At 50.2% G+C, this 24,137-nt stretch overlaps 1 protein-coding gene across 1 annotated transcript in view; it reads left to right on the top strand.

The window, feature by feature from the left end:
• The window catches only part of Abcc6 (ATP binding cassette subfamily C member 6), a 56,253-nt gene that overhangs the window by 7,692 nt on the left and 24,424 nt on the right, over positions 1–24,137 (top strand). Inside the window, exons 3-14 of the mRNA XM_051148593.1 lie at positions 1,845–1,970; positions 2,077–2,205; positions 5,137–5,262; positions 6,512–6,573; positions 8,005–8,136; positions 9,583–9,780; positions 11,429–11,606; positions 13,579–13,740; positions 16,891–16,983; positions 18,050–18,253; positions 18,428–18,574; positions 22,345–22,432. Coding sequence (XP_051004550.1) covers positions 1,845–1,970; positions 2,077–2,205; positions 5,137–5,262; positions 6,512–6,573; positions 8,005–8,136; positions 9,583–9,780; positions 11,429–11,606; positions 13,579–13,740; positions 16,891–16,983; positions 18,050–18,253; positions 18,428–18,574; positions 22,345–22,432 — 1,645 coding nt within the window. The remainder of the gene's footprint in view (positions 1–1,844; positions 1,971–2,076; positions 2,206–5,136; positions 5,263–6,511; positions 6,574–8,004; positions 8,137–9,582; positions 9,781–11,428; positions 11,607–13,578; positions 13,741–16,890; positions 16,984–18,049; positions 18,254–18,427; positions 18,575–22,344; positions 22,433–24,137) is intronic.

Raw genomic sequence — 24,137 nt, 5'->3', positions numbered from 1 at the left:
ATGTATATTAAAGGATTCTGACAGAACAGGTCAAGCTGCAGATTATGGGATGGTTTAGAGTGCAGCAGAAGGCTCGGGTCTCCGGAGGCCCACACTGTGGCCAAGTGACATCACATAGGAAGGTTTAATGTCTTTTCTGTAGAATCTGAGGGTAAACTTCATCGCAGTTGTTAAGAGTACAGCATGGTGGGGAGTTGGGTGGGACAGAAGATGACTGTCCTGTGATGTGTTTGTGAGTGGGTGTTCCTATGAGGTGTCCTCTGCGGACAACAAACCATTCCGCTCACCCATAGAGGAGCTGAGGGGCATCCATCCCACGCAGGGCCATTGACACACAGCCAAACTGTCTACAGGCACCGGGCCAATCTACAGCTCAGGGCCAAATTATCCAGATAAGCAGACTGGGTTCATATGAGGAAAGGAGAGATTCCACCTAGGCATGGGAGGCACATAGAGATGGGGGTGGGCGGAGGCCCACAATCTCAGAACCAGAGGCTCAGTCAGGGATGGCTTTCACCAGAAGGCAGGATGGAAAGGGACAGCACACAGCATGCATAAAGAGGACTCCCACTATGTGTGCAAGTTAGCCTGGGAAGGGCCGCTGCTACCAGTCAGCAGGCTTCCCACTGGGAGTCGAGTGACAAGGCAGGAGAGTGATCACTGCCCTCACAGATCCTAGCTGGCCACCCTCCTTGTCCTCCTTTTCCTCCCCTCCCCCCATTGGTTTTTCGAGACAGGGTTTCTCTGTGTAGCCTTGGCTGTCCTGGCCTCACTTTGTAGACCAGGCTGGCCTCGAACTCACAGATATTCGCCTGCCTCTGTCTCCCTGAATGCTGGGATGAAAGGTGTGCGCCACCACGCCCGGCTCCCCCTTTTCCTTTTCACAGTCAGTCTCCATCAAAGTGTATCCTCAGCCAGGGTCTATTAATCACAAACAGGAAGTAAGGCTGTCCACAGGGGCCAGGAGGAACTGCTTAGTTTATACTAGGGACAGGTGACTGGAGGCCTTCAGCCAAAGACCTTCAGTTGCTGGTGGGTTGATCAGCTGACTACCACAAATAGGGGAGAACGGAGGCCCTGCCAAGAGAGGGGAGAGGTCCCCACATAGGCCATCAAAATACCATGCCAAGGGTGTGAGTACAGGTGTGGGTGGTGAAAAAGACAGCAGTAGAGAGCTCATTAGCTCTGCTGTGGCATCGCTGCGGCTGGCTAGCCCTGCAAAGTATTGGCAGAGAAGCATTCTGGGGCATGCTGTAATCGATCTACTGCGGCAGTCTCAGTGGTAGAGTGCTCGCGTAGCAAGTGCAAGGCCCTGGGTTCGGTCCCTCAGCTCTGAAAATAACCACAAAATATCAGTATCATCTTCCCAAGTGTGACAGCCTGGCATTTAGGCGGTGTCAATCTCCTGCCTCAAGTCAGAACCAGGCCAGCAGGATCATAGAGAGTAACCCTCACTTCACACCCTAAGTCACCCCAACATGCATACCTCCAGGTCCTTCTGCTGCTTGGGAAACAGTAGAGATTTGTTTGTTTGTTTGTTTTTAAGACAAGGCTTCTCTCTATGGCCCTGGCTGTAATGGGTAGACCAGGCTGGCCTTGAACTCCCAGCGATCATCTGTCTGTCTGGGATTAAAAGGGTGCACCACCACACCCTGGCAGTGAGTGGAGCATTTTTGACCTGAGAGGTCAAAAGGTCAGAATGGGTCTCAATGCCTCCCGAGTAGGGATGACACATCGGTGATGTCATTGACAGAACTCCCATCAGGCATTGCAAATGGGGTCTTCTGCAGTCTGTCTTCAATTTTCGTTTTCCCTGCCAGACTTATATGAGTCTGTCTCTCCAGATGCTTGGCTTTGCCCTCATACTTCTATACACCTTCAATGTGGCCATGCCCCTGTGGAGGATCCACCAGGGAGTGCCGCAGACCCCAGAGCGTCTCATTCACCCTACTGTGTGGCTCACTACCATGGTAAGCGCTGCCTTGCAGGAGCCTGGCTTGCTTCTCTCCGGTTGGTACGGGGGAGTGTGAGGGAGGTGGGAGCCCCCCCTCTGCCCTCCACCCTTTCTTGTTCCAGAGCTTTGCCACCTTCGTGATTCATATGGAGAGGAAGAAGGGTGTGCGGACATCTGGGGTGCTGTTCGGGTACTGGCTGCTCTGCTGCCTGTTGCCAGGGATCAACGCTGTCCAGCAGGCAACTCAAGGGGTAAGCGGAGATCCGCGAAAACACATGACACCCTCTATCATAAGGTCCTTCGATCTAAACTGATGCACGCTTACTATGCCGACCCACAGGATGCAGCATGCTTAGTGTGTGCTATGGTTGCGCATGCCTGTGTGGGCAGAGGCCAGAGGAGGACAGGCTGTGGCTTCATCTGCCGTATTCTCTTGTGTCAGTGTCCCTCAGTGACTCTTGGAGCTAGGCTGGCAGCCAGCAAGCCAAAGTGACCCCGTGTCTCCCCTCCACAGGACTGGAGACGCATCTAGACTTTTATGTAGTTGCTGGGGATTTGAACTTGCAAACTCATGCTTTCATGGCAAGCACTCTCACCCACTGAGCCATCTCCCAGCAGCCCTGCAGAGTGGTACTTTCATGCATGGATAAACTGAATAATAATCAAATAAGGCCAGTTAGCCTCTCCATCACCTGGGCAGTTATAATTTCTTTGCAATTAGATCATTCAAAATCCTTTCTCCCAGCTCTTTTGAAATAGTTGATCCAGTATTGTGATTTTTTTTTTTTTGAGACAGTTTTGTCTCAGATAGCCCAGGCTAGCCTCAAACTCACTCTGTAGAGGAGGGTGATAAGAAACCTTGGATCCTTCTGCCTCTACCTCCCGTGTGCTGAAATTACAGGCACCACTACTCCTGGCATTCTGGTACTGTTAATGACAGTCACCCTCCTGTGTGACAGGACCCCAGGAGAGTGTTCAGTTTGCACTGGTGGTTGACCAATGCCTTCTCATCCTTCCTGCCCGCATTTACTCCCTCCTCACTTTCCAGTGAGAATCCTTCTACTTTCTGCTTCTGGACGGCAGTTTCTCTAGACTCCACCTGTGAGGTCATGCCATGATCATCTTTCTGTGCCTGGCTTATGCCACACAACCCAGTGACCAGCATCCACACTGTCAAATGTACACAGTTTAGCAACTCGACTTTCCGTTATCTTTTTTTTTTTTTTTTTGGGTTTTCGAGACAGGGTTTCTCTGTGTAGCCTTGGTCATCCTGGACTCACTTTGTAGACCAGGCTGGCCTCGAACTCACAGCGATCCGCCTGCCTCTGCCTCCCGAGTGCTGGGATTAAAGGCGTGCGCCACCATGCCCGGCACTAGAGGGCAGTGTTGCTGAGGAAGATTTGAACTTTGGAAGCCTGGCTCAACAAGATTCAGAGAAGAGGTTTAGTATGTAGCCTAGAGATTATTCTTGTGATGTTTTGGTGGCAAAAAATGTGGCTGCTTTTTGTCCTTGCCTGAAGAGTCTACCCGAGGCTAACGCGAAGAGATGTAGATTAATTGCACGGCCAAAGGAAATCTCAAAACAGCCTAGCCTAGACTCTGTCCTGTGGGTCACTCTTTTTTTCCCTGAGACAGGGTTTTTCTGTGCAGCCTTGGCTGTCTTGAACTCCCTTTGTAGACCAGGCTGGCCTCGAACTCACAGCGATCCGCCTGCCTCTGCCTCCCGAGTGCTGGGATTAAAGGCGTGCGCCACCACGCCCGGCTCCGTTATCTTACATACCCGGATTGACACACTCCTCTCACACGCTGGACACGCCAGTGTGTTACATTCATGCGTCACAGGACACAGAAGATCAGAGACTTGCACACATCCACACGTGCATCCATACACACACACACACACACGCACACGCACACACACACACACACGCACACACACACGCGCGCACACGCACACGCACACACGCACACACACGCGCGCACACACACACACACACGCACACACACGCACACGCATGCATCATACGCGTACGTCCTACATGCAGACATTGACACATTGCATGCTTGCACAGACCACCTTACAGGCCTATGTAAAATTACCTCACACACTTACATATGGATACACTGTCTTCATCTTCACACTGACACCCTCTCCCACCCTCTCTCACCCTCTCCAACATCTGCAATAGCGTGTCTCATGAATAGAAAGCCCGACTCCTCGTTTTCTTCCTTCCAATCCTCCATCCTTCATTCCAATAGGACCAGTGGTAAAATGGAGGGCCCTAGTAGAATTAGGATACGGTTGATTACAATCTGAAAAACAAAGACAGCAGACACGAAACTCTAGCTGGACATGGTGGTCCACACCTGAACTTCCTGCGTGCCGGAGCAGCATCATGAGTTTGAGGCCAGCCTGGACCAGTCTCAAAAACAAAAACCCAGTGGGGATCAGGGCAGGTTGGACATATCGCAGGACTGTGGATAACCAATGCAGGTTACATGTTAATAAAATCAGCTACAAGAGAACAGAACGGGAGGTTGGCGTTTGTCTTAGCCACTGTTCTATTGCGGTGAGGAGACCACAGCAGCTCTTGTAAAAGAAAGCATTTACCTGGGGTGGGCTTACAGTTTCAGAGGGTTAGTTCATTATCATCATAGCAGGGAGCATGGTAGGGTGCAGGCAGGAGAAGGAGCAGAGAGTTCATCCTGATTCATATGCAGAGAGAGAGAGAGAGAGAGAGAGAGAGAGAGAGAGAGGGAGAGAGAGAGACGGTGGGCTTAGCATGGGCTTTTGAGACCTTAAAGCCCACCCTCAGTGACACGCTTCCTCCAAAAAGGTCACACCTGTTAATCCTTCTAATTCTTTCAGATAACATCATTCCCTGGTGAGTAAGCACTCAAGCCTATGAGCCCATGGGTACTATTCTTATTCAAACCGCAGCAGGGCTAGAAAGGAGAAAGCAAGCCAACCCAGGGTCCCTTTGTGTTAATTGTCGCTGGAGCTGTGACTCATATGGCAGTCACACGTTTATGGACTAGGAGAAGCAGGAATGCTAGGGCCAGGCTTTCATGCACCAGGGCTAGAAATTGTTCTGGGCCTCGGCCTAAATCTTTTGGAACCCTGCCCCTGTTTCTGACCGACGACACTCCTTAGCTCAGTGCAGCTTCTCTGTCCCCGCCAGAGCTTCCACCATGAACCCCTCCACCACCTGGCTACCTACCTGTGCCTGTCCCTGGTGGTGGCCCAGTTTGTGCTGTCCTGCCTTGTGGATCAGCCACCCTTCTTCTTGGAAGATGCCCAGCCACTGGTAAGTCAGGCACGGCGTCCTAGACTCAGTGCCTCCTTTATCCCCCAGGCCTTTTCTGATGCCAACAACCTCAGGTGGCCAACGGGAACTGGCCTAGAACACAGGTCGTGTTTTCCTGTCCTTCTTCTTTCAGCCAATTTATCAAAATCGGAAGTCCATGGCCCAGCATGGAGGCCTCTGTGATCTCAGCACGGGGAAGGAGGGCGGGAGGACTGCAAGCGCACAGAATACACCTTTCTTATGAATGGTGGATTAGTTACCAGCTGGTCACTGGGACAAAATGGCTTCAGGGGCCCCTGAAGGCAGGCTTATCTTGGCTCACAATTGGAGAGGTGCTCAGTCCATCACGGGGATGGGAGCAGCTCATCACGGTGATGGGAGCAGCTCATTTTGGGGTGATGGAATCCCGTAGAGGGAACTCCTCACACCAAAGTGGGACAGGAAGCAGCCAGGGGACTGGACGTTATAGCCCTCAATACTCCCTTCCCCTAACAGGCATCCTATCACTGGGTCCCATAATATCGTGTTCATAACATGGTACCTTCACTTTGGGGTTTGGTTTGGTTTTTAAGGTGGGCAGGCTTTCATATTGAAGCCCAGAGTGGTCTGGAATTCACTAGGTAGACCAGGCTAGTCTTGAACCCACAGCAATCTTCCTACCTTCAGAGAGCTGGGATTATAGGAATAGGCTACCATACCAGGCTATTCGAGGACTTCCCAGCCTCACTGAAATAATAGCTATTCTTCTGAGTAACTCCTGTTCTGAGCTATTGATTGCATCAGCCCTCCTACTGTGTAGCCTTGGCTGACCTGGAACTTGATATGTAAGCCAGGTTGACCTTGAACCCACAGAGATCTGCCTGCCCCTACTGCTGGAATCAAAGGTATGAGCCACCATGAGGGGAGGTGGCCCCTGGCCTACATTAATTACACCTAGCCCCTTTTTGCCTTGACTACCAGAAAGATCTGTGCTGGTAAAGAAATACCAAACTTTACTACACTTGTAGCACTAAACTCATGCGTGTCCCTACCTCGTTTGGCCACCTACTCACTATGGGCTGTGAGACCAAGGCCAGCCTGTCCTTTTTTCTTTCTTTCTTTCTTTCTTTTTCTTTCCTTTTCCCTTTTTTCCTGAGGGAGGGCCCCATGTGGCCTTGTCTCTTTTCCTCCTGCCGTAGCTTCCAAAGTGCTGGGACCACAGGTGAACCATATCACATCTCTCTCCTCCTGGCCTTTTTGTCTTTTCTAGAACCCATGTCCAGAAGCCGAGGCCTCGTTTCCCTCCAAGGCCATGTTCTGGTGGGCTTCTGGGTGAGTGAGGTGCAGGGCTGGGGTGGTGGCCCTTGACCTACATTAGGTTCACACTTGTCAGCAGTGCCCATCCCCCTCAGCATTTTCTCCCAGCCCTCTAGCCCTCTAGCTGTGTAGCCTTGGCTGGCTTGGAACTTGATATGTAATCCAGGTTGACCTTGAACTCAACCTCGAGCTCTGAGCTTCCCTCCAGAATACCGCCCCCCCCACACACACATACCAATGTCCCAGTTCACTCACCAGAGAAAGTTGTGACCTTGAACTCTGGTTCTGCCTCTTAGTGGGCTTGTTAGGGACACCAGAGCATCAGGTTTGCCCTCTGTAAGCTGGGACAACTCTACCTGCATCCCAAGAATCTACTCAGCTTGAATGTAACAGGCACTAAATAAAATCACTTCTATCACACAACTTCCATCACTTCACGTGTTTAGTAAGCATCTTCTGGCAGGGGCGCGGTGGCGCACTCCTATAATCCCAGCACTCAGGGAAGCAGAGGCAGGCAGATCTCTGTGAGTTCGAGGCCCTCCTAGTCTACAAAGAGAGAGTCCAGGACAGCCAGGGTTCTATGTAACAAAGAAACCCTGTCTCAAATAAATAAGTAAGTAAGTAAGTAAATAAATAAATAAATAAATCCAAGTTTCAATGCGGAGTCACGCCAGGCCCAGGCTGGAGCGGAAAGCAGCTACCTTCATAGTGTGAGTCTCCCAGGCGCTAAGGCCAAGGCCACCCTTCAGGGCCCCACCTGCTAGCTGGACCTGGGGTGAACCAGAGCAGGTTGGTTTGAATGAACACAACATGTAAAGTAGTTGGCCCAGAGCAGGGCACCTGGTGGCCGTTATGCAGATGAAGGGCACTGGGGACCCTCTGGATGTACAGGGGTCCCACAGAGCAGAGGTTTTCCAATAGGTCTACCAGGAGGCCTCAAATCCTGCTTCCCAAATATCATCAGCCTTGTTTTCCGCCTTGTGGCCAAACTGCTATGTCACCCGGACTGCATGTCAAGTCCTCCGCCCCCAGGGGCTCCCAGGCAATTAACCATTTGCAGAGCGGACTGCTGCTTATCTTTGTTTGCTGTCTTGCGGGAATCGTGGCAGGACCTAGAGACACAAACCGGCCCCCCGAAAGAGAGCTTCCCCCACCAGTCATTGGAAAGAGCAAAGATCTGAAACTCGGACCCTAAACTTCTAACTCCCAGGGAGGGTCTGTTTCCCTAGTGTGTCGGTTGTCCCTTAAACACGCGGTCACTTTCATTTTCCCTGTCTTTAAAAATGGCCCAGGAGATGGGTTCCACAGTGGAGGTCACCCTGGTGAGGTTGTGGGAACCCAACAGAGGTGGCTTCCGTGGGGTCACACAGCTACCTGCAAGGGGCAAGATGGGGCGCGGGGACTGCAGGAGGAGCTTGCTCCGCAGGGCTGACCCATCTTTCACAGGCTGCTCTGGAGGGGCCACAGGAAACTGCTGGGACCAAAAGACCTCTGGTCGCTCGGGAAAGAAAACTCCTCAGAGGAACTCGTTTCCCAGCTGGAAAGAGAATGGAAGAGGAACTGCAGTGTGCTGCCAGGGTGAGTGGCACCCCAGTATCACCTGATCTGCTCCCCCAGTGCATGTGCTGTTGGGGTGAGTAGGAACCCCGTTACCGCCTGATCTGTTCCCCCAGTGCATGTGCTGCCGGGGTGAGTAGGAACCCCGGTACTCCCTGATCTGCTCCCCTAGCGCATGGCCAGCCTGTCTGTCCCGCCACCAAGCTCCAACTGATCACTGAATGGACTCAAGGTCCACGGCTTCTTTCCAGAGTGCTTTGCGTGATCTAAGCAGATTCTAAATGGGGGTTCTCGTCAATAACCCCAGAAGGAGGCTGTTGTGGTTAATTTAAAAGTATGGCCTGATAAATGTCTGTTATTAGGCTAGAATTATTATGGCAGGTGTTATCTATCCCGCTACTATTCAATAAAGACACAGATACCTGTTGTATCTGGAATAGCCTTGACTCACGTGGGGCAGGGCAGCTATTAATCCCCTAAGCTACCTTCTGTAATGATTAAAAAAAATAAAGATGCCAGGCAACAGATCTGATATGGAGAAGTTTATTATATGAGGAGGGAGAAAAAAGCGGGAGCGCCTCAGGGAGAGACAGAGGAAGAGAGAAACAAGAGGTAAGAGAGCAAGAAGAGAAAGGTAAGACAGACAGACAGACAGACAGACACACACACACACACACACACACACACACACACACATGCAAGGAGGGTTTGCTCCTTTATACCCTCCTGGGCAGGGGCACACCCAGTGGCAGGTAGGTAGTGATGTCATAGGTTGCTAGGCAGACTGGGGCAGAACGCTAACACCTTCCATATCTCCCAACCCCCATCCCATCCCATCTGCTTCTAATAATTTCTGCTGAGCTACCTTCCATCCACAATCCCAAATACTTGCTAGTGTTGTCCATCTCCTCCATCCGTGTCGATGGCGCTCTCTTTACCTAACCATCATGATGTCTCTCTTCTTTCTCCTCCTCCCATACTTGTCTGCTTCCCCACTCCCAAGATCCTCTCTGTCTTCCAATCCCGGAAGCCTTAATTCCCTCCCCCTTCTTTCTGCTTTACCCAGGCATAGGCTTTTTATTCAGCCAATCAGGGAGGCAAGGTGCAGGGCAGCAACTAGACCTTGGGAGCCAGTAGTTAGCATCAAATTGCATAGCGTTAGACCAGCCTCCAACAGGAGGCAATCATGATGCAAAGGCCCCAAGCAGTGCCCATCTGAGATCCAAAGACCCTGCAGTGCTCACCTGGTATCCAGAGCCCCTAAGTGGCCCCCACATCCTATCCGGAGCCCCTAGCAGTACTCTGAGTTCAAGGCCAACCAGGATTACGGAATGACCTTGTCTTAAAACAACAACAACAATAATAATAAACAACCAATAATAAATAAACAAATAAATAAATATATGTTGGCCTGCTGCAGCCATTGAGTATAATATGGGTCCCCTGGCCCTGTCTCCTCTCTACCAGGCACTCCAAGATGACTAAGAACAAAGGTCACAGTGGTTTGGGGGCCCCTGAGACAGAGGCCTTCCTGCAGCCTGAGAGGAACCAGCGGGGTCCGCTACTCAGGGCTATCTGGCGTGTGTTCCGGTCCTCCTTCCTGCTGGGGACCCTCAGTCTGGCCATCAGCGATGCTTTCAGGTTCTCTGTCCCCAAGCTCCTCAGGTAGGTCCTGGCTCCCGCTGAGTCACCTCAAGGACATCCTAGGATGAAGAACTCGGGCTCTTTCTGCCTTTTTGTGTACATCCAGGACTCAGGACCCCAAAAGCTGTGTGAAGAGTGGGGTGGGGACATGGAGGAGAAAGTGACCCCCCCCAGAAGGGCACAGGACTATGCCAGTTAACTTTTGCTGCTAAATGACCATCCCCAAGGTTAGACCCTAAAGTCATAGGCACTCACTCAGGATGTGTGTGTGTGTGGGGGTGCAGTTTGCTCTGGATCCCACTGGGTGTGCTCACTCACGTGTTTGTGGCTTGTGCCTGAGCAGGCCAGAGACTAGCTTGTCTGAGATGGTCTCACCTAGGCTAGATGTCTCTGTGTCATGCGATTTCCATCCTCTCAGAGACTAAGGCCTGTTCAAGTGCTATTGGGCATGGCCCTGGGAGACAGGACAAAAATTACACACACACACAGATACACACACCCCTAGTGTTGACACAATACTACCTCCCTTTGTCTGAATAGCCCAAACTAGTAGCCAGTCCAGAGGTGGAGTGTAGGGCCAGGCCTGGTGGTGAAGGGCTGCCATTCCTACTCAGGGGGCTAAAGGAAGAAGATTGCAAGTTCCAGGCCAGCCTGGGCTACACCATGGGTTCTAGGCCAGCCTGGGCTACACCATGGGTTCTAGGCCAGCCTGGGCTATACCATGAGTTCCAAGCCAGCCTAGGTCACTTACTGAAATCTCATCTCAAAGTGGAAAGTAAACCCAGGTCTGGTGTTCAGGTTTGGGATCACAGCCTGAGGCAGGGGGATCACAGCTTGAGACCCGAAGCACAGAATGAGTCCTATCCTGAACTGGAGCCAAACCAGGGCTTCAGCTTAGCCTGTAGCTCAGTCGGTAAAGCGTTTGCCTGCTTCGTACCAGCTAAACCAGGACTGATGGTGCATGTCTGTGTCCTTAGCACGCAGGAGGATCTGAAAGCCAAGGTCATGGTGTACATAGAGAGTTTAAGGCCGGCTGGGCTACAAGACCTCCCCCCATCTCCACCCAGTTTAAAAAAAAAAAAAAAAAAAAAGTCACATTGAAAAGAAGTGTGAACAGGGTGGGAATAATTGTAGCCATTTGTCCAGCCAGTCACCACCCTGACGACCACTCAGAACCCAGGTGGCACCAGCCTGGCCTCACTGCCTTTTCTGCTTCAGTCTGCCTACCTGTGACGTCACTGCTTATCTGCCGTGGGGGCGTGGTCCTGCCCAGGGCCATACAAAAGGACAAACCCTCCATGTGATCTCTCTCTTCTTCTTCTTCTTTCTTCTTCTTCTTCTTCTTTTCTTCTCTTCTTTCTTCTTTCTTCTTCTTCGTCTTCTTTCTCTCTTCTTCTTCTCTTCTTCTTTCTTCTTCTTCTTCTTCTTCTCTCTCTTCTTTTTTCTCTCTCTCTCTCTCTTCTCTCTCTCTCTCTCTCTCTCTCTCTCTCTCTCTCTCTCTCTCTCTCTCTTCTCTCTCTCGTACCCCTCCCCTTTCCATCTCTCCCCATGCTCATTTAATAAATTCCTCTATGACATAATATCTGACTTCTGATACCTTTTATTACCTTATCATCTTATATCTTATTTATTACTCACAAAACTGCCTGTCCCTCTTCCTGCACCCCAGCCTGTTTCTGGAGTTCATGGGTGACCGCGACTCCGCGGCGTCGACTGGCTGGCTCCTGGCTGTGATGATGTTCTTGTCAGCCTGCCTACAGACGTTGTTTGAACAGCAGTACATGTACAGGGCCAAGATCCTGCAGATGAGGCTGCGAACAGCCATCACCGGCCTGGTGTACAGGAAGGTGAGCCTGGGGCAAGAGTGGGTAGCGTCCATAGGGCCATTCTCCTGGTTAACGCTCTGTGCGATCCCGCCCACCCTAAGACCTCCTCCAATCACATCTCTTCCCGCTCTGATCCCTTCACTGGCTTTGGTCCTATAGCGAGACTCTGAGTGAAATCTGTGGACTACTCCTCGGGCTTGAGGCATCTCAACCAGGGAGAACAAATTGTAAGAATTGCTGGAGCCACATCTTACAAAGAAAAAAAAAAAAAAAAAAAAAAAGCAAAAGTGTCTACTTTAGACACTTCTTTAACATTTTGCTTTTTTTTTTTCTTTGTAAGATGTGTCACCTGTATTGTAAGCCAGGATATAATATTTAAGGGCTTTTTTTTTATCAGTTTGAAACCATATTCAATTTTATTATTACATAAATAATGACTATATTTTGCCAAAACCATCTTAGAAGAATTTGTCTTAAGTCTATATTATATCACATGAATTGTGTTTTAAAACTTGCATGTGAATAACAATTTTGTTCATATATTTGCATTATGAAAAATAAATGACATTGTACCCAAAAGCCAATTAGAACAGGCTGTACTTTACAATACTTATTCAATACACTTTGCTAACATAAAAAAAAAAAAAAAAAAAAAGAATTGCTGGAGCCAGACCTGGGCTCTGCAGCCCTAACAAGCTGGGCTGGGCACTTTCCCCAATTCATCAATTAAACAGAAAAGTGAATTGACCAATTAAACAGAAAAGTGACCTCGAAAGGCAGAGAAAAGAGGTTTGCCCAATGTGGCCACACCAGGAAGAGAAGCAAAAACATCCGGTAACCAATTCCTCCTATTGTCCTTTTTTTTGGGACCCTGACTGTGAGGTTTAGATTTAAATAGAAGATAAACAGTACGGTAGCTAAGCAGTTCGGCTAGGGTGTGGCCCCGCCCACCCAACGAGTCTTTGTGAAGTCTCTCCCAAAGACAAGTTCCTCTGGGGCCCCAGGCTTCAGTCTTTTCCTTCACTCAGCATGAGACTCCTCGGGAAATGCCAGGTGTCCATTGTTTCTTTATAGCCTGTCAGCCCGAGGGAGGATGCTTACATCTCGGGCCAGTCTCTAGGCCCTACTTCCTTTGAGCGCAAGAGGAAATAATGCCTACGGCAGCAAAGCAGCCTTTGATCCTCCGAAGAGGTCTGACATAACCTGACCCTCAGGGAGACGCCCTCCTGGCACTTGACAGAGCTCCCATTCCAATGAACTTTGAACACCGCCGAGTTCTGCTTCTGCCACTCAGACCCCAGCGGTGGCAGCGAGCGGGTCTTCGTCAAAGCTCCCAGGAGGCAGCAGGGGCGGGGAATCCCGGTGGGCGGGGCTGCGGCGAGCCCTCCCGAAAGAGTTGCGGAGTGGAGAGTTCTACAGTAGTAGATCAGAGCAGGCGGGAGGAGGCAGCGCTTGTCACGCAGAGGGCGTCCTGCGGACCTCCAGGATAAGACAGATCGGAAGCCAGCTGAGAAAGGCGTTAGAGCCAGAGAGGCCCTGGCCAGGCCTACAGGTCTCTGACTCTGGGGAAGCTGCTCTGCTTCTCTGGGCCTCAGTTTCCTTAACTGTAAAACAGGGACTCTATTGATTCTGGGATCACTTTTCACTTTTTAACAAGCCAATAGATGCAATGTCCTAGTTGCAGTTACCGGAGCGACTCCTCCTTGGCAGGCTCAGTGCAGCGCAGCCCTGCATCTGGCTCTGGCATCTGAGGAAAGGAGGCTCAGGCAGGGGCATCCCCAGAGCACAGGACAAGGGAGCCCAGATCACCACGGGTCTGATTTTTGTTTGTTTGTTTTTTTTTTTTTCAGTAACTTGTCGCCCCAGATCCTCAAGCCTACCCTGGCAGGTTAGCTTGGGAGGGTTTACAGGTTCACTGCACAGATGGTAAACTGAGGCTGGGGCTGCACTCAGTGCCCACTCCCAACCTTCCCCCCTCCTCACACTTGCCCAGGTCCTGGTCCTGTCCAGTGGTTCCAGAAAGTCCAGCGCAGCAGGGGACGTGGTCAACCTGGTGTCAGTGGACATCCAGCGGCTGGCGGAGAGCGTCATCTGTCTCAATGGGCTGTGGCTGCTGCTCCTCTGGATTCTCATCTGCTTTGTCTACCTGTGGCAGGTGCGACTCAGAGGAAGTGGCTTTGAGCTCCCCTGTCCTCCTCCTCTAGCCCTCGTCCTGGACAGGGTGGCCTTGGCTTGACTTCAAGCAGAGGCTAGCCCTCTCTGACACTCAGTCCCCTCTCGCATGAACTGCTGCTGGTCGTGGTCATGAGTTCATCCCCCGGCTTTGGAGTTTTAGTTTGGTTCATTTTTGGGAGTTGGGCTTTTTGAGCTAAGACCTGCATAACCCTGGCTAGCCTCAAACTGACAACGTAGCCGAGGCTGGCCTTGAACGTCTGTTCCCCCTGCCTCCACTGTCTGAGTGCCAGGATTGCAGACGTGCGCCACCACGTCCATCCAGATGGGGTCCTTCTCAGAGAACTCGGCAGGCAAGTCCTTTATGTGGTGGAGTAGCTGGTGTCACTGAACCGTGGTCACCAACAAAAGAGTGAAACACAGCACCAGGGAGAGGAATTCCCACCACGCGCAGAAAGCATAGAGCACCATGGCATTAAATGAGGCCTTTTTTTTTTTTTTTAAACTTTCTTTCTTTTGCTTTATGGTACAAACGCACTACTTCTAGGCCCTGACTCTGTGTGGGAACTGCCTGGCTTCAAATCTTGCTCGTTGCTTACTTGCTGTTAAAACTTTCACACTAGTAACCCTCCCTTTCTATGCCCCAAATCCTGCAGCTCTAAAATTAGAGGAAGAGTAGAAATAGGCTCCTGAGCCGGGTGTGGTGCACATGCCTGTGATCCCAGCACTTGAGGGCAGAGGCAGGTGGATCGCTGTGAGTTTGAGGCCAGCCTGGTCTACAGAGGGAGTCCAGGACAGCCAGGGCTGTACAGAGAAACTAACAAGGAAGGAAGGAAGGAAGGAAGGACAGAAATAGCTCCTGGTCCTACCTGGGTGAGACCCAAACAAGCTGACCGAGGTTATGCAGCCACTGTCTGAAGTGCTTGGGTCCAGAGGGCTTGGGGTTTGGATTTGGAAATGTTAGAGGTGCATTTGAGATCTTGAGGCTATAACTCGAGTTTAGCAAGAAATTTGTATGTGTTTTGCAGGGAACCTACCTTATTGACATAGCCCAAAGGTCATTTTGAGCAACGTCAACAGCCCTGCATTTTGCCTTGTGCCGTTTGCATTGTGTGAGAGGAGGTATAAATTGCGTACCGTGGAATGGTGTTGGCGCTCAAAACCTTTCAGATCCTGGAGTGCTTTGTTTCCAGTTTCCGGCTTATGGTGCTCAGGTGCTTTGAATACCGCCCGCCCACCCACCCACTACAGTGTTGCTAGCTACTCCCTGATTGTGAGGGCAGCCATGATCACCCATGACCACTGGGTGTTTTCTTACTTATCTTTGCAGTGCCTTGATTCTGCCATGCACACGATTTTCCACTGATCTACATCTCTAGTCTTTAACTTTTATTTATTTTTATTCTATTTCGAGATCAAGTCTCACTAAAAGCTGGCCTTGACCTTGCTGTACAGAAAAGCCGGCATTTGTGATTCTCCTGCCTCAGCCTTGGGAGTAGCTGGGGTTAGTGACATGAGCTGTCATGCCCAGCTAAAATTCTATTTATGAACATTGACATCTGAATCTCCCAAGGCTTGCACACAGTAGGTGGTCAGCAAGGATGCACAGGCATCCAAACAGAGCCTATGTACAGGGTTAAAAAGCTGGTGGCTACTGTAGGAAAGAAAGGGAAGAGCTGTGAGGAACTCAGGGTATTAAGAAGCCGAGGTTGAGAGCAATCGGAGGCTGCGGTATCTGCAGGTAGCACCCTGGGGGCTGCCTCCGCCCTGGCACCAGAGGACCACAGTGCCATCCCGGTCTTACTAAGATGGTGGCCATTGTGGATGCTATGGCTGAATGAAGACATTTGAGATATTTATTGGCCAGAGCGTCAGGGCTGACCTTACTTTCTAAATGAGTGTTTTTCCAGGCTGCCAGTTGCTTTCAGGACAGTCCCGCTGAACCACTAGGTGGTGGAATTGGTGCATGAATAAAACACACTAGCCTGCTTCAGTCTGGAGATTAGAGACTAGAGTTCCTGTGGGCTGGAAGAAACAGACTGGAGTTGTGTGTGTGTGTTGGGGGGGGGGACGACACACAAAAATCTCAGAAAAGCGCAATAAAGCTTTATTAGGAAGATCATTTGGTCTATCCCCACCATCGCATTTCCCAGGAAGCCAGAGCAAAGACACCAACAGTTACAAAGCTAGTGAGAGGAAGCTGACTGGCAAAACTCAGGTGTCCAGTTATGTATAAATTTCAAATAAACTGAATAATCACTCAGTATAACTATGTCTTCAATATTTCAGGAAACGTTCTTACACTAAGCACTCTCTCTCTCCATATATATGGAGATATATATATCAATATATATCTCAGAAATGTTAAATTTTTGTGTTTATTTGATAATCTGTTGACCCCCCCCCACTAAGAGGTGAGATGAAGCCGAGATTAATAGTGAGCCCTAAATGTCGGGTGTGGTGGCACATGCCCATAACACCTGCATTTGGGAGGTGAGAGCAAGAGGATCAGGATTTTTAGGTCAGCCTCAGCAACACAGTGAGTTTGAGGCCAGCCTGGATTAAGACCTGGTCTCAAGAGAAAGAAAACACTAAAAAGGAGGGCTGGCAAAATGGCACAGGAGGTAAGTTAAGTAGCTTGCTGCCTGATGGCACAAGCCTAAGGGCCTAAGCTGTAGCCTGGGGACCCATATAAGTATGAGAGGGGGCACGGACTCTACACCATCATCTCCTGACCTCCACGTGCATGCTGCAGCCATGTCAACTCAATAATAATAGATGTGTCCGGTGTGGTGGTGCACACCTGTAATCCCAGCACTCGGGAGGCGGAGGCAAGCAAAGCTCTGTGGGTTCAAAGCCAGACTGGTCTACAGAGTGAGTCTGGAACAGCCAGGGGTACACAGGGAAACCCTGTTTCGAAAAACAAGCAAGCGAGCAAACAAACAAACAAACAAACAAACAGGAGCAGGAAGGGGAGCCAACAAAGCCCTTACCTGTAAACTCAAGGACCTATGGAGATCTCCCTAATCTGTATAAGAAGTGGGCACAGGGGCCCATGCCTGAACTCCCAAGCCTGGGGGGGTGGTGTGGCCAAACCCCTGGAGGCTCATGACACCCTGTTCTCTGTCCCTAGCTCCTTGGACCCTCTGCCCTCACGGCCATCGCTGTCTTCCTGAGCCTCCTCCCTCTGAATTTCTTCATTACCAAGAAAAGGAGCTACCATCAGGTTTGGCATTTAGGAATGGGGGCACCCTGGCCCGGGGAACAACCATGAGGGTCTGGTTGGTGACAGAGACAGGGAGAGGCAAGAAGAGGCTATAGATCTGGCCTCGTCCTTCTGTGTTGTCAACCTGTGTCCCTGGACAAACCTCTGTTCCTTCTAGAGTGTCGCCTCATCCCACAGTGGCTCCAAGTTGTCCCCCACTGACTCCCACCTCTGTCCCTCATCTCCACTCAGTCAGAAAGGATGTGTGGTGGCCAAAGAAACCATACCTTGCTGGGCGGTGGCGACGCACGCCTTTAATCCCAGCACTCGGGAGGCAGAGGCAGGTGGATCGCTCTGAGTTCAAGGCCAACCTGGTTTACAAAATGAGTCCAGGACAACCAAGGCTACACAGAGAAACCTTATCTTGAAAAAACAAAAAAAAAAAAAAAAAAAAAAAAAGAAAGAAAGAAAGAAAGAAAAGAAAAACCATACCTCCTTCGCAGATGTTGCTCAGTGTCAAAGCCTCAGACCCCACCACGACCACTGTCACCTGACCTTGCCTCCTCGGCCCATCCCTCACCCCACTCAGCTTCCTCACACAGCCACACCCAGTCTTTCAAGCCAGGTCAAGCAGTTTGTTCCTCTCTAGCAGCTCTTCTAGCATAGCACTCACAGCCATAAGACTAGAAGCTTCCAAGCCTTGAGGACGAGAGGCCGAGTCTGCATTTGGTGGGACAGGAGCTGGTGTTTAGAACACCAGAGGGGTTGATAAGATGGCTCAGCAGATAAAGGCATTTGCGCTTGGCGCCTGCAGCCTCTTGCCCTCCTCACCTGAAGAAAGCCTTCCTGGTAGCGCCCCCCATTGGTGGCTTCTGATTGTCACAGTGAAAGCAGGCTCAGGAGGCTGAGATTGCTCTCCGGGAGTGATGAGGGCCCAGTGAGTGGCTCAGGACCCCAGCAGAGATGCTGGGCTAGTGTGTGGCTTGGAAAAAGAAATCTGCAGGGTTTGTGGTGGAGCGGCTGCAGAGGCCACGGGGATGGAACATTCCAGGCTGGTCCCTCTCTTGCCTCTTCTCTCCTGCCTCAGGAAGAGCAGATGAGGCAGAAGGCCTCCCGAGCACGGCTCACCAGCTCTGTCCTCAGAACTGTGAGAACCATCAAGTCCCATGGCTGGGAGCAAGCCTTCCTGGAGAGGCTCCTTCATATTCGGGGCCAGGAGCTAGGCGCTCTGAAGACCTCCACCCTCCTCTTCTCTGTGTCACTCGTGTCCTTCCAAGTGTCTACGTTTCTGGTGATGTCATTCTGGTCTCAGCGCTGAGAGGGGGCCGGGAGAGGGCATGCTTGTGGTGCAGAGCCTGTGGCAGCAGCATTGCAGCTTAGACATACGGAACCCAGAGTCACCCCCAGTGGGCTCGGCCCGCCAGAAATGGACAGCGGGCTCAGTGCCACCCATGTGCTTCAACAGGTGGCGCTGGTTGTGTTTGCTGTCCACACCCTGGTGGCAGAGGACAACGCCATGGATGCAGAGAAGGCTTTTGTGACCCTCACAGTGCTCAGCATCCTTAACAAAGCCCAGGCCTTCCTGCCCTTCTCCATACACTGCATCGTTCAGGTAAGGATGAGCAGAGGACGGCTCCATGGAGCTCAGGGAGCTTACCTGGGCTCAACACACCTGGACCACTGTCAGCAGAGGAGTGAGGAGAGGGAAGGTCTAGAGTACAGCCGGACGCCATCAGACGTGGACCAGAGTATGCAGGGAAGCCTCAGCAAGCATCTTTGGAGAATGTGTCACTTTTCCATTCAAGAACTCATCCTGGGTCCCCACCTTGAACAGGGAGGGGCCTTTTAGTTTTGTCTCTCTTTTCTTTTCTTTTTTTAAAGATTTATTTATTTATTTATTTTATAAATTGAGTGCTCTGTTTTCGTGCATGTCAGAAGAAGGAATCAGATCTCATTATAGATGGTTGTGAGCCACCATGTGGTTGCTGGGAATTGAACTCAGGACCTCTGGAAGAGCGGGCAGCACTCTTAACCACTGAGCCATCTCTCCAGCCCCTTGTCTCTCTTTTCTATCTTGTTTTCCCATCACATACTCTGAAACCTGTTATAAAGGAGGAAGATTGAATAATTGAATACTTCTTCCTCCTCCCCTCCTCTTTCTCCTCCTCCTCTTCTCCTTTGTCTTCTGCACTCTCTCTCTCTCTCTCTCTCTCTCTCTCTGTGTGTGTGTATGTGTGTGTCTGAGAGAGAGAGAGAGAGAGAGAGAGAGAGAGAGAGAGAGAGATTGGCTAGAGGTCAGCGCCAGGCGTCCTTCCTCTATCATTCTCCACATTTTTTTAAAAAATATTAACTTCTTATTCTTTGAGAATTTCAATCAGTATATTTTGATCATGTTCATCCCCACTCTTTGCCTAACTGCTCTCTCAAATCCACCCTCTGTCTACCTCTCCTGGTTGTTGATGACCCACTGAGTGCAGTTTATGCTCACCATATGCTCCTGAGTGTGAGGCCATCTTCTAAAGCGGGGTTGGCCTGCCCGAAGCCGCACCCTTAAATAAAAGTGACGGTTTTAGTAGGGTTTCTGCTGCTGTCACAAAGCACCACGACCAAAGGCAACTTGGGGGTGGGGGGGAGGGTGTATTTCAGCTGATAGTGTGTTATCTAGAAGTCAGAGTACGCAAGAATTCAAGGCAGGAGCTGATGCAGAGGCCGTGAGGGAACACTGCTCACTGGGTCCCTCGGCCTGCTTTCTTTCTTTCTTTTTTTATTTTAAAGATTTATTTATTTTGCTTATTGCATATGAGTGCTTTATCTGCAGAAGAGGGTATCAGATTACATTATAGATGGTTGTGAGCCACCATGTGGCTGCTGGGAATTGAACTCAGGACCTCTGGAAGAGCAGGCGGCGCTCTTAACCACTGAGCCATCTCTCCAACCCTTGGCCTGCTTTCTTAAACACCCCAGGAATTACCCAAAATGAGCAGGGCCCTCCCATATCAGCCATTACCCAAAAAAACCTTCTGCAGACTTGCCTACAGGCCTATAGTTTCACGGTGTCTTCACAGTGGAGTGTGCCTCCTCTCAAATGGCTCTAGCTTGTGTCGAGGTGACATAAACTCACCAACACACCCACCCTCCCTCAAAAGCCAGTAACTTCTCCTCAGCTTCTTAGCTTGTCATGGCGGCTCATGAGCTCCTTTCTTGTCCATGGTACAGCGTTGACTGGCTTGATCTTGTGCGGGTCTTGTGTGGGGGCAACCACAGTCTCTGTGAGTTCAGAAGTGCAGCGGCCCTGGCGTGTCCAGACAACACTGTTTCCCTCAAGTCTTTGCTGATCTCTGGCTCTTGCAGTCTTTCTGCCCCCTCTTCCATGATGTGACGGTCCCTGAGCCTTGGAGGAAAGGAATGTGACATAGCAGTCACATTTGCAGTGAGCTCTTTGCTGATATTTATTCTCTGCATTCTGACCAGTTGTAAGTTTCTGCATCAACCAAGGTCTGAGAGCTGCACTAACGTGAGGCAGAGAGATATACATGTTGACTCTGTTTCTTAGCAATTAAACTTTATTATGCAACCCAACTAGCTTATACAAGAAGGAAAAAGGTTAAAGGGACGAAAGAGTGAACCTTCCGGTAGCCGTTCCACGGGACGGATCCTTAGGTGTCTCTCTGGCCGGCGTGCTGATCCAGCTTGTCCGCTGCCCCTGCACGCTCTCTCTGCAGCCAACTTTGTTATTCTCTCTTCCCCAACTCCTTCAGTCACGTGGGAAGGACCGGCTCCTTCTCCCGGTGAGAGTCCATTAGAAAGACAATAGTCCAGGTGGGGTTCCCAGGTCTGCTTCCTGAATTCCAGACCCAGGATGACTCCACTCAGTCTGTCACAAGGTATTCATGGGGTGCCCCAAGGGTAAAGCCCGCCAAGACTGTTCCCACCTGTGACAAAGCTTACTCCTTCCCACATATACATTTAGAGGACAGTTTAATATGAAGTCCACTCAGCAACGTTCACTCCTAAAGCCTATTAACTCTGCAGCCCATGAGTTATGGGCCAGATTTACAGGTGTGCATTTCCACCTGTGGAGCAGGCCTTAAATCCAATCAGAAAACATTTGGTTACCCCATAACCTTAACGCCACCATTGTACTCGTGAGCACGTCTTTCCATGCCAGTCACCTGTAGCTCACAGGGCTCACGGCTAGCAGCCTGCACAGCACCTCCTGGTACCGTAAAAGCTGGCCAACATGGAGGAAGCTACTCAGTCCGCACTGACTTGGTCTCTTCATGCCCTATGACCAAGGTCTGTTGTACCTTCAGCAGTAGAATCTTTTTTTTTTTTTTTTTTTTGGAGACAGGGTTTCTCTGTGTAGCCTTGGCCATCCTGGACTCACTTTGTAGACCAGGCTGGCCTCGAACTCACAGCAATCCACCTGCCTCTGCCTCCCGAGTGCTGGGATTAAAGGCGTGCGCCACCACGCCCGGCTCCAGCAGTAGAGTCTTACCATGGAGTTCTGGTGGGCCTCACGAACAACTGTTATTTTAGGGGTCTCTCTAGGTCAGAGGGGAGACATCCCACATCTGACAGTAAGCATTTTATTTGGTAATAATGGTTTATGAGAGAAGCATTATTCCTTATGTAGGGTAACTCCAAATAAATGCATATACATATATACAGACATGCATGGGCGCGTGCGCACGCGCGCGCGCGCACGCACACACACACACACACACACACACACACACACACACACACACACACACAGAAGCTTCTAAAACAGCAAGTTTGCATATGGCTTTTTTCAAAAATCCTTAGTACAAGTTATTCCTCCCCCCTACCCCACTTTAGTTTTCGAGACAGGGTCTCTCAGTGAAGCCAGAGCTCCAGGGTTCCATCCCTCGCCACTCTCCACATGTTGGCGTGAGAGGAATGGACTACTATGGCCAGATTTTATGTGAGCTTTGGGGCTTTGAACCCAACTACTCATACTTGATAGCAAGCACTTTGAGCTATTTCCTCAGCTTCCGGCCACCCACCTCCAGTCACCCAGTACAAGTAGGTGTGCAGTGGGTGTTCAGGAAGGTGCCCCTGGAGGACAGAGTTGGAAGTTACTCCACATTGCTGCCCTGTGCGGTTGGAAGAGGTGCTGCTGCCCTCTTCCCAGGCCTTAGTTGGAGACTTCTGGTTTGTTCCAGTCTCTCTGGATTGAAGAGCAGAGAGATGTACCCACCTCTGTCAAGGTCATTGTTTTCTATGACCTACAGATGTTCCAGTATCTAGCAAATGCAAAGTGTTGGCCTGGGGGCTCAGGAAGCCTTCCCCAGGCATTTCCAGGGACCAACCAAAAGCCCTTCTGTCTTGGTGACTAGCCCACTCTTGTACCTCCAGGCTCGAGTATCCTTTGACCGGCTGGCTGCCTTCCTGTGCCTTGAAGAAGTTGACCCTAATGGCATGGTCTCCAGTCCCTCCAGACGCTGTGAGTGCTGAGATGGGCAGGGGAAAGGGGGACAAAGACGACACATGCAATGCAGACCCCACCATCGGCCATGCCACTGTGAATCTTCTGCTTCTGCCACCTCTACAGTGACAACTAGTGGGACACTGAGGGATGCCACCTGGGTGCTCAGAAGTGGGTACACCATCAAGTCCTTATGCTTATGCAGAAGTCTAGGAAGAGAACCATGGACACTATTATTATTATTATTATTATTATTATTATTATTAATTTTGGTGTTTTGAGACAGGGTTTCTCTGTGTAGACTTGACTGTCCTGGACTTGCTTTGTAGACCAGGATGGCCTTGAACTCACATTGATCCACCTGCCTCTGCCTCCCGAGTGCTGGGATTAAAGGCATGCACCACCACGCCCGGCCCATGGACACATTACTAAGCTAAAGACACTTATCAGAGCATCATTGTGGAGACTCACAGGCTCTAGTTAGCCGGCTCTCCCACTCACTCCTGTCACTTTCAACCACTGCCTATGTGACTTTAAGTGCTACAGGGAAGGAGGACAGAGAATGGCCTGTCACCAGACAAGAGCTTCCTACCCAGTTAATATAAATGACACATCTGGTCAACTTGCTTCTGTGGAAAATGCCTCAGTGCCCATCTTGAGGGCCCAAGCACCTGCTGAGGGGAGGAGGAGGTGTCTTGAGGATCACATTAATTTAAACACCGCAGTTAGACTAGAACATCTGCAAAGCTAATGCATTTCATTTACTTATTTGCTTTTTAGCTTGAAAATTAGAGGAGAAATGTGTGTGTGTGTGTGTGTGTGTGTGTGTGTGTGTTTCTTGCACGTATGTCTGTGTACCTGTGAGTGTCTGAAGCGCAGGGAGGCTAGAAGGGGATATCAGATCCCCTGGAACTGGCGTTACAGATGGTTGTGAGCTGCCATGCGTGTGTGCTGGGAACTGAGCCTGGGTCCTCTAAAAAAGCTATTAACACTGACTCACTTCTCTGGCACCCCATATTTTGCTTTTTGAGACAGGGCATTGTAAACCAGACTAGTCTTGAACTTGCTATGTAGCCAAGGTTGGACTTGAACTCATGATCTTCCTGCCTCCGCCCTCAAATCCTGGGATTACAGGCACAAGTCATCACACTGAGATTACTTATTTACATAAATAAATATGTACATACATAAATAAATAACTTTACTGGTAATCTTCATTACATGGCCCAAGCTGACATGATACTCACTCTAAGGGCCAGGCTAGCATCCAACTCATTTCCTCCCTGTCTCAACCTCCAAGGTGCTAGGATTACAGGCATGAGCTACCATGCCCAGTTCAAACTTTATTTATTAATTAATTATTATTATTATCTTTTTTGTTTTGTTTTGTTTTTTTGTTTTGTTTTTCAAGACAGGGTTTCTCTGTGTAGCGTTGGCTGTCCTGGACTAACTTTGTAGACCAGGCTGGCCTCGAACTCACAATCTGCCTGCCTCTGCCTCCCGAGTGCTGGGATTAAAGGCGTACACCACCACCGCCCAGCTACTTTATTTATTTAAAAAAAAAAAAAAAAAGGCAGCAGGTAGGAATAGAACTCCTGTCTGAGGTTGCCTGTCCTTGAATTACAATATTACTGTGGCAGTGTCACTCCCAAGTAAGCAAGTAGCATCGAAGGAGCCTTGTGAGACTTCTAGCTGACACTTGATGCTTTGTGGGTAGAGGCTT

The sequence above is a fragment of the Acomys russatus genome, chromosome 7 (assembly GCF_903995435.1).
Source record: "Acomys russatus chromosome 7, mAcoRus1.1, whole genome shotgun sequence".
NCBI classification, from domain to species: Eukaryota; Metazoa; Chordata; class Mammalia; order Rodentia; family Muridae; genus Acomys; species Acomys russatus.
This window is presented reverse-complemented; position numbering and strand designations above follow the sequence as displayed.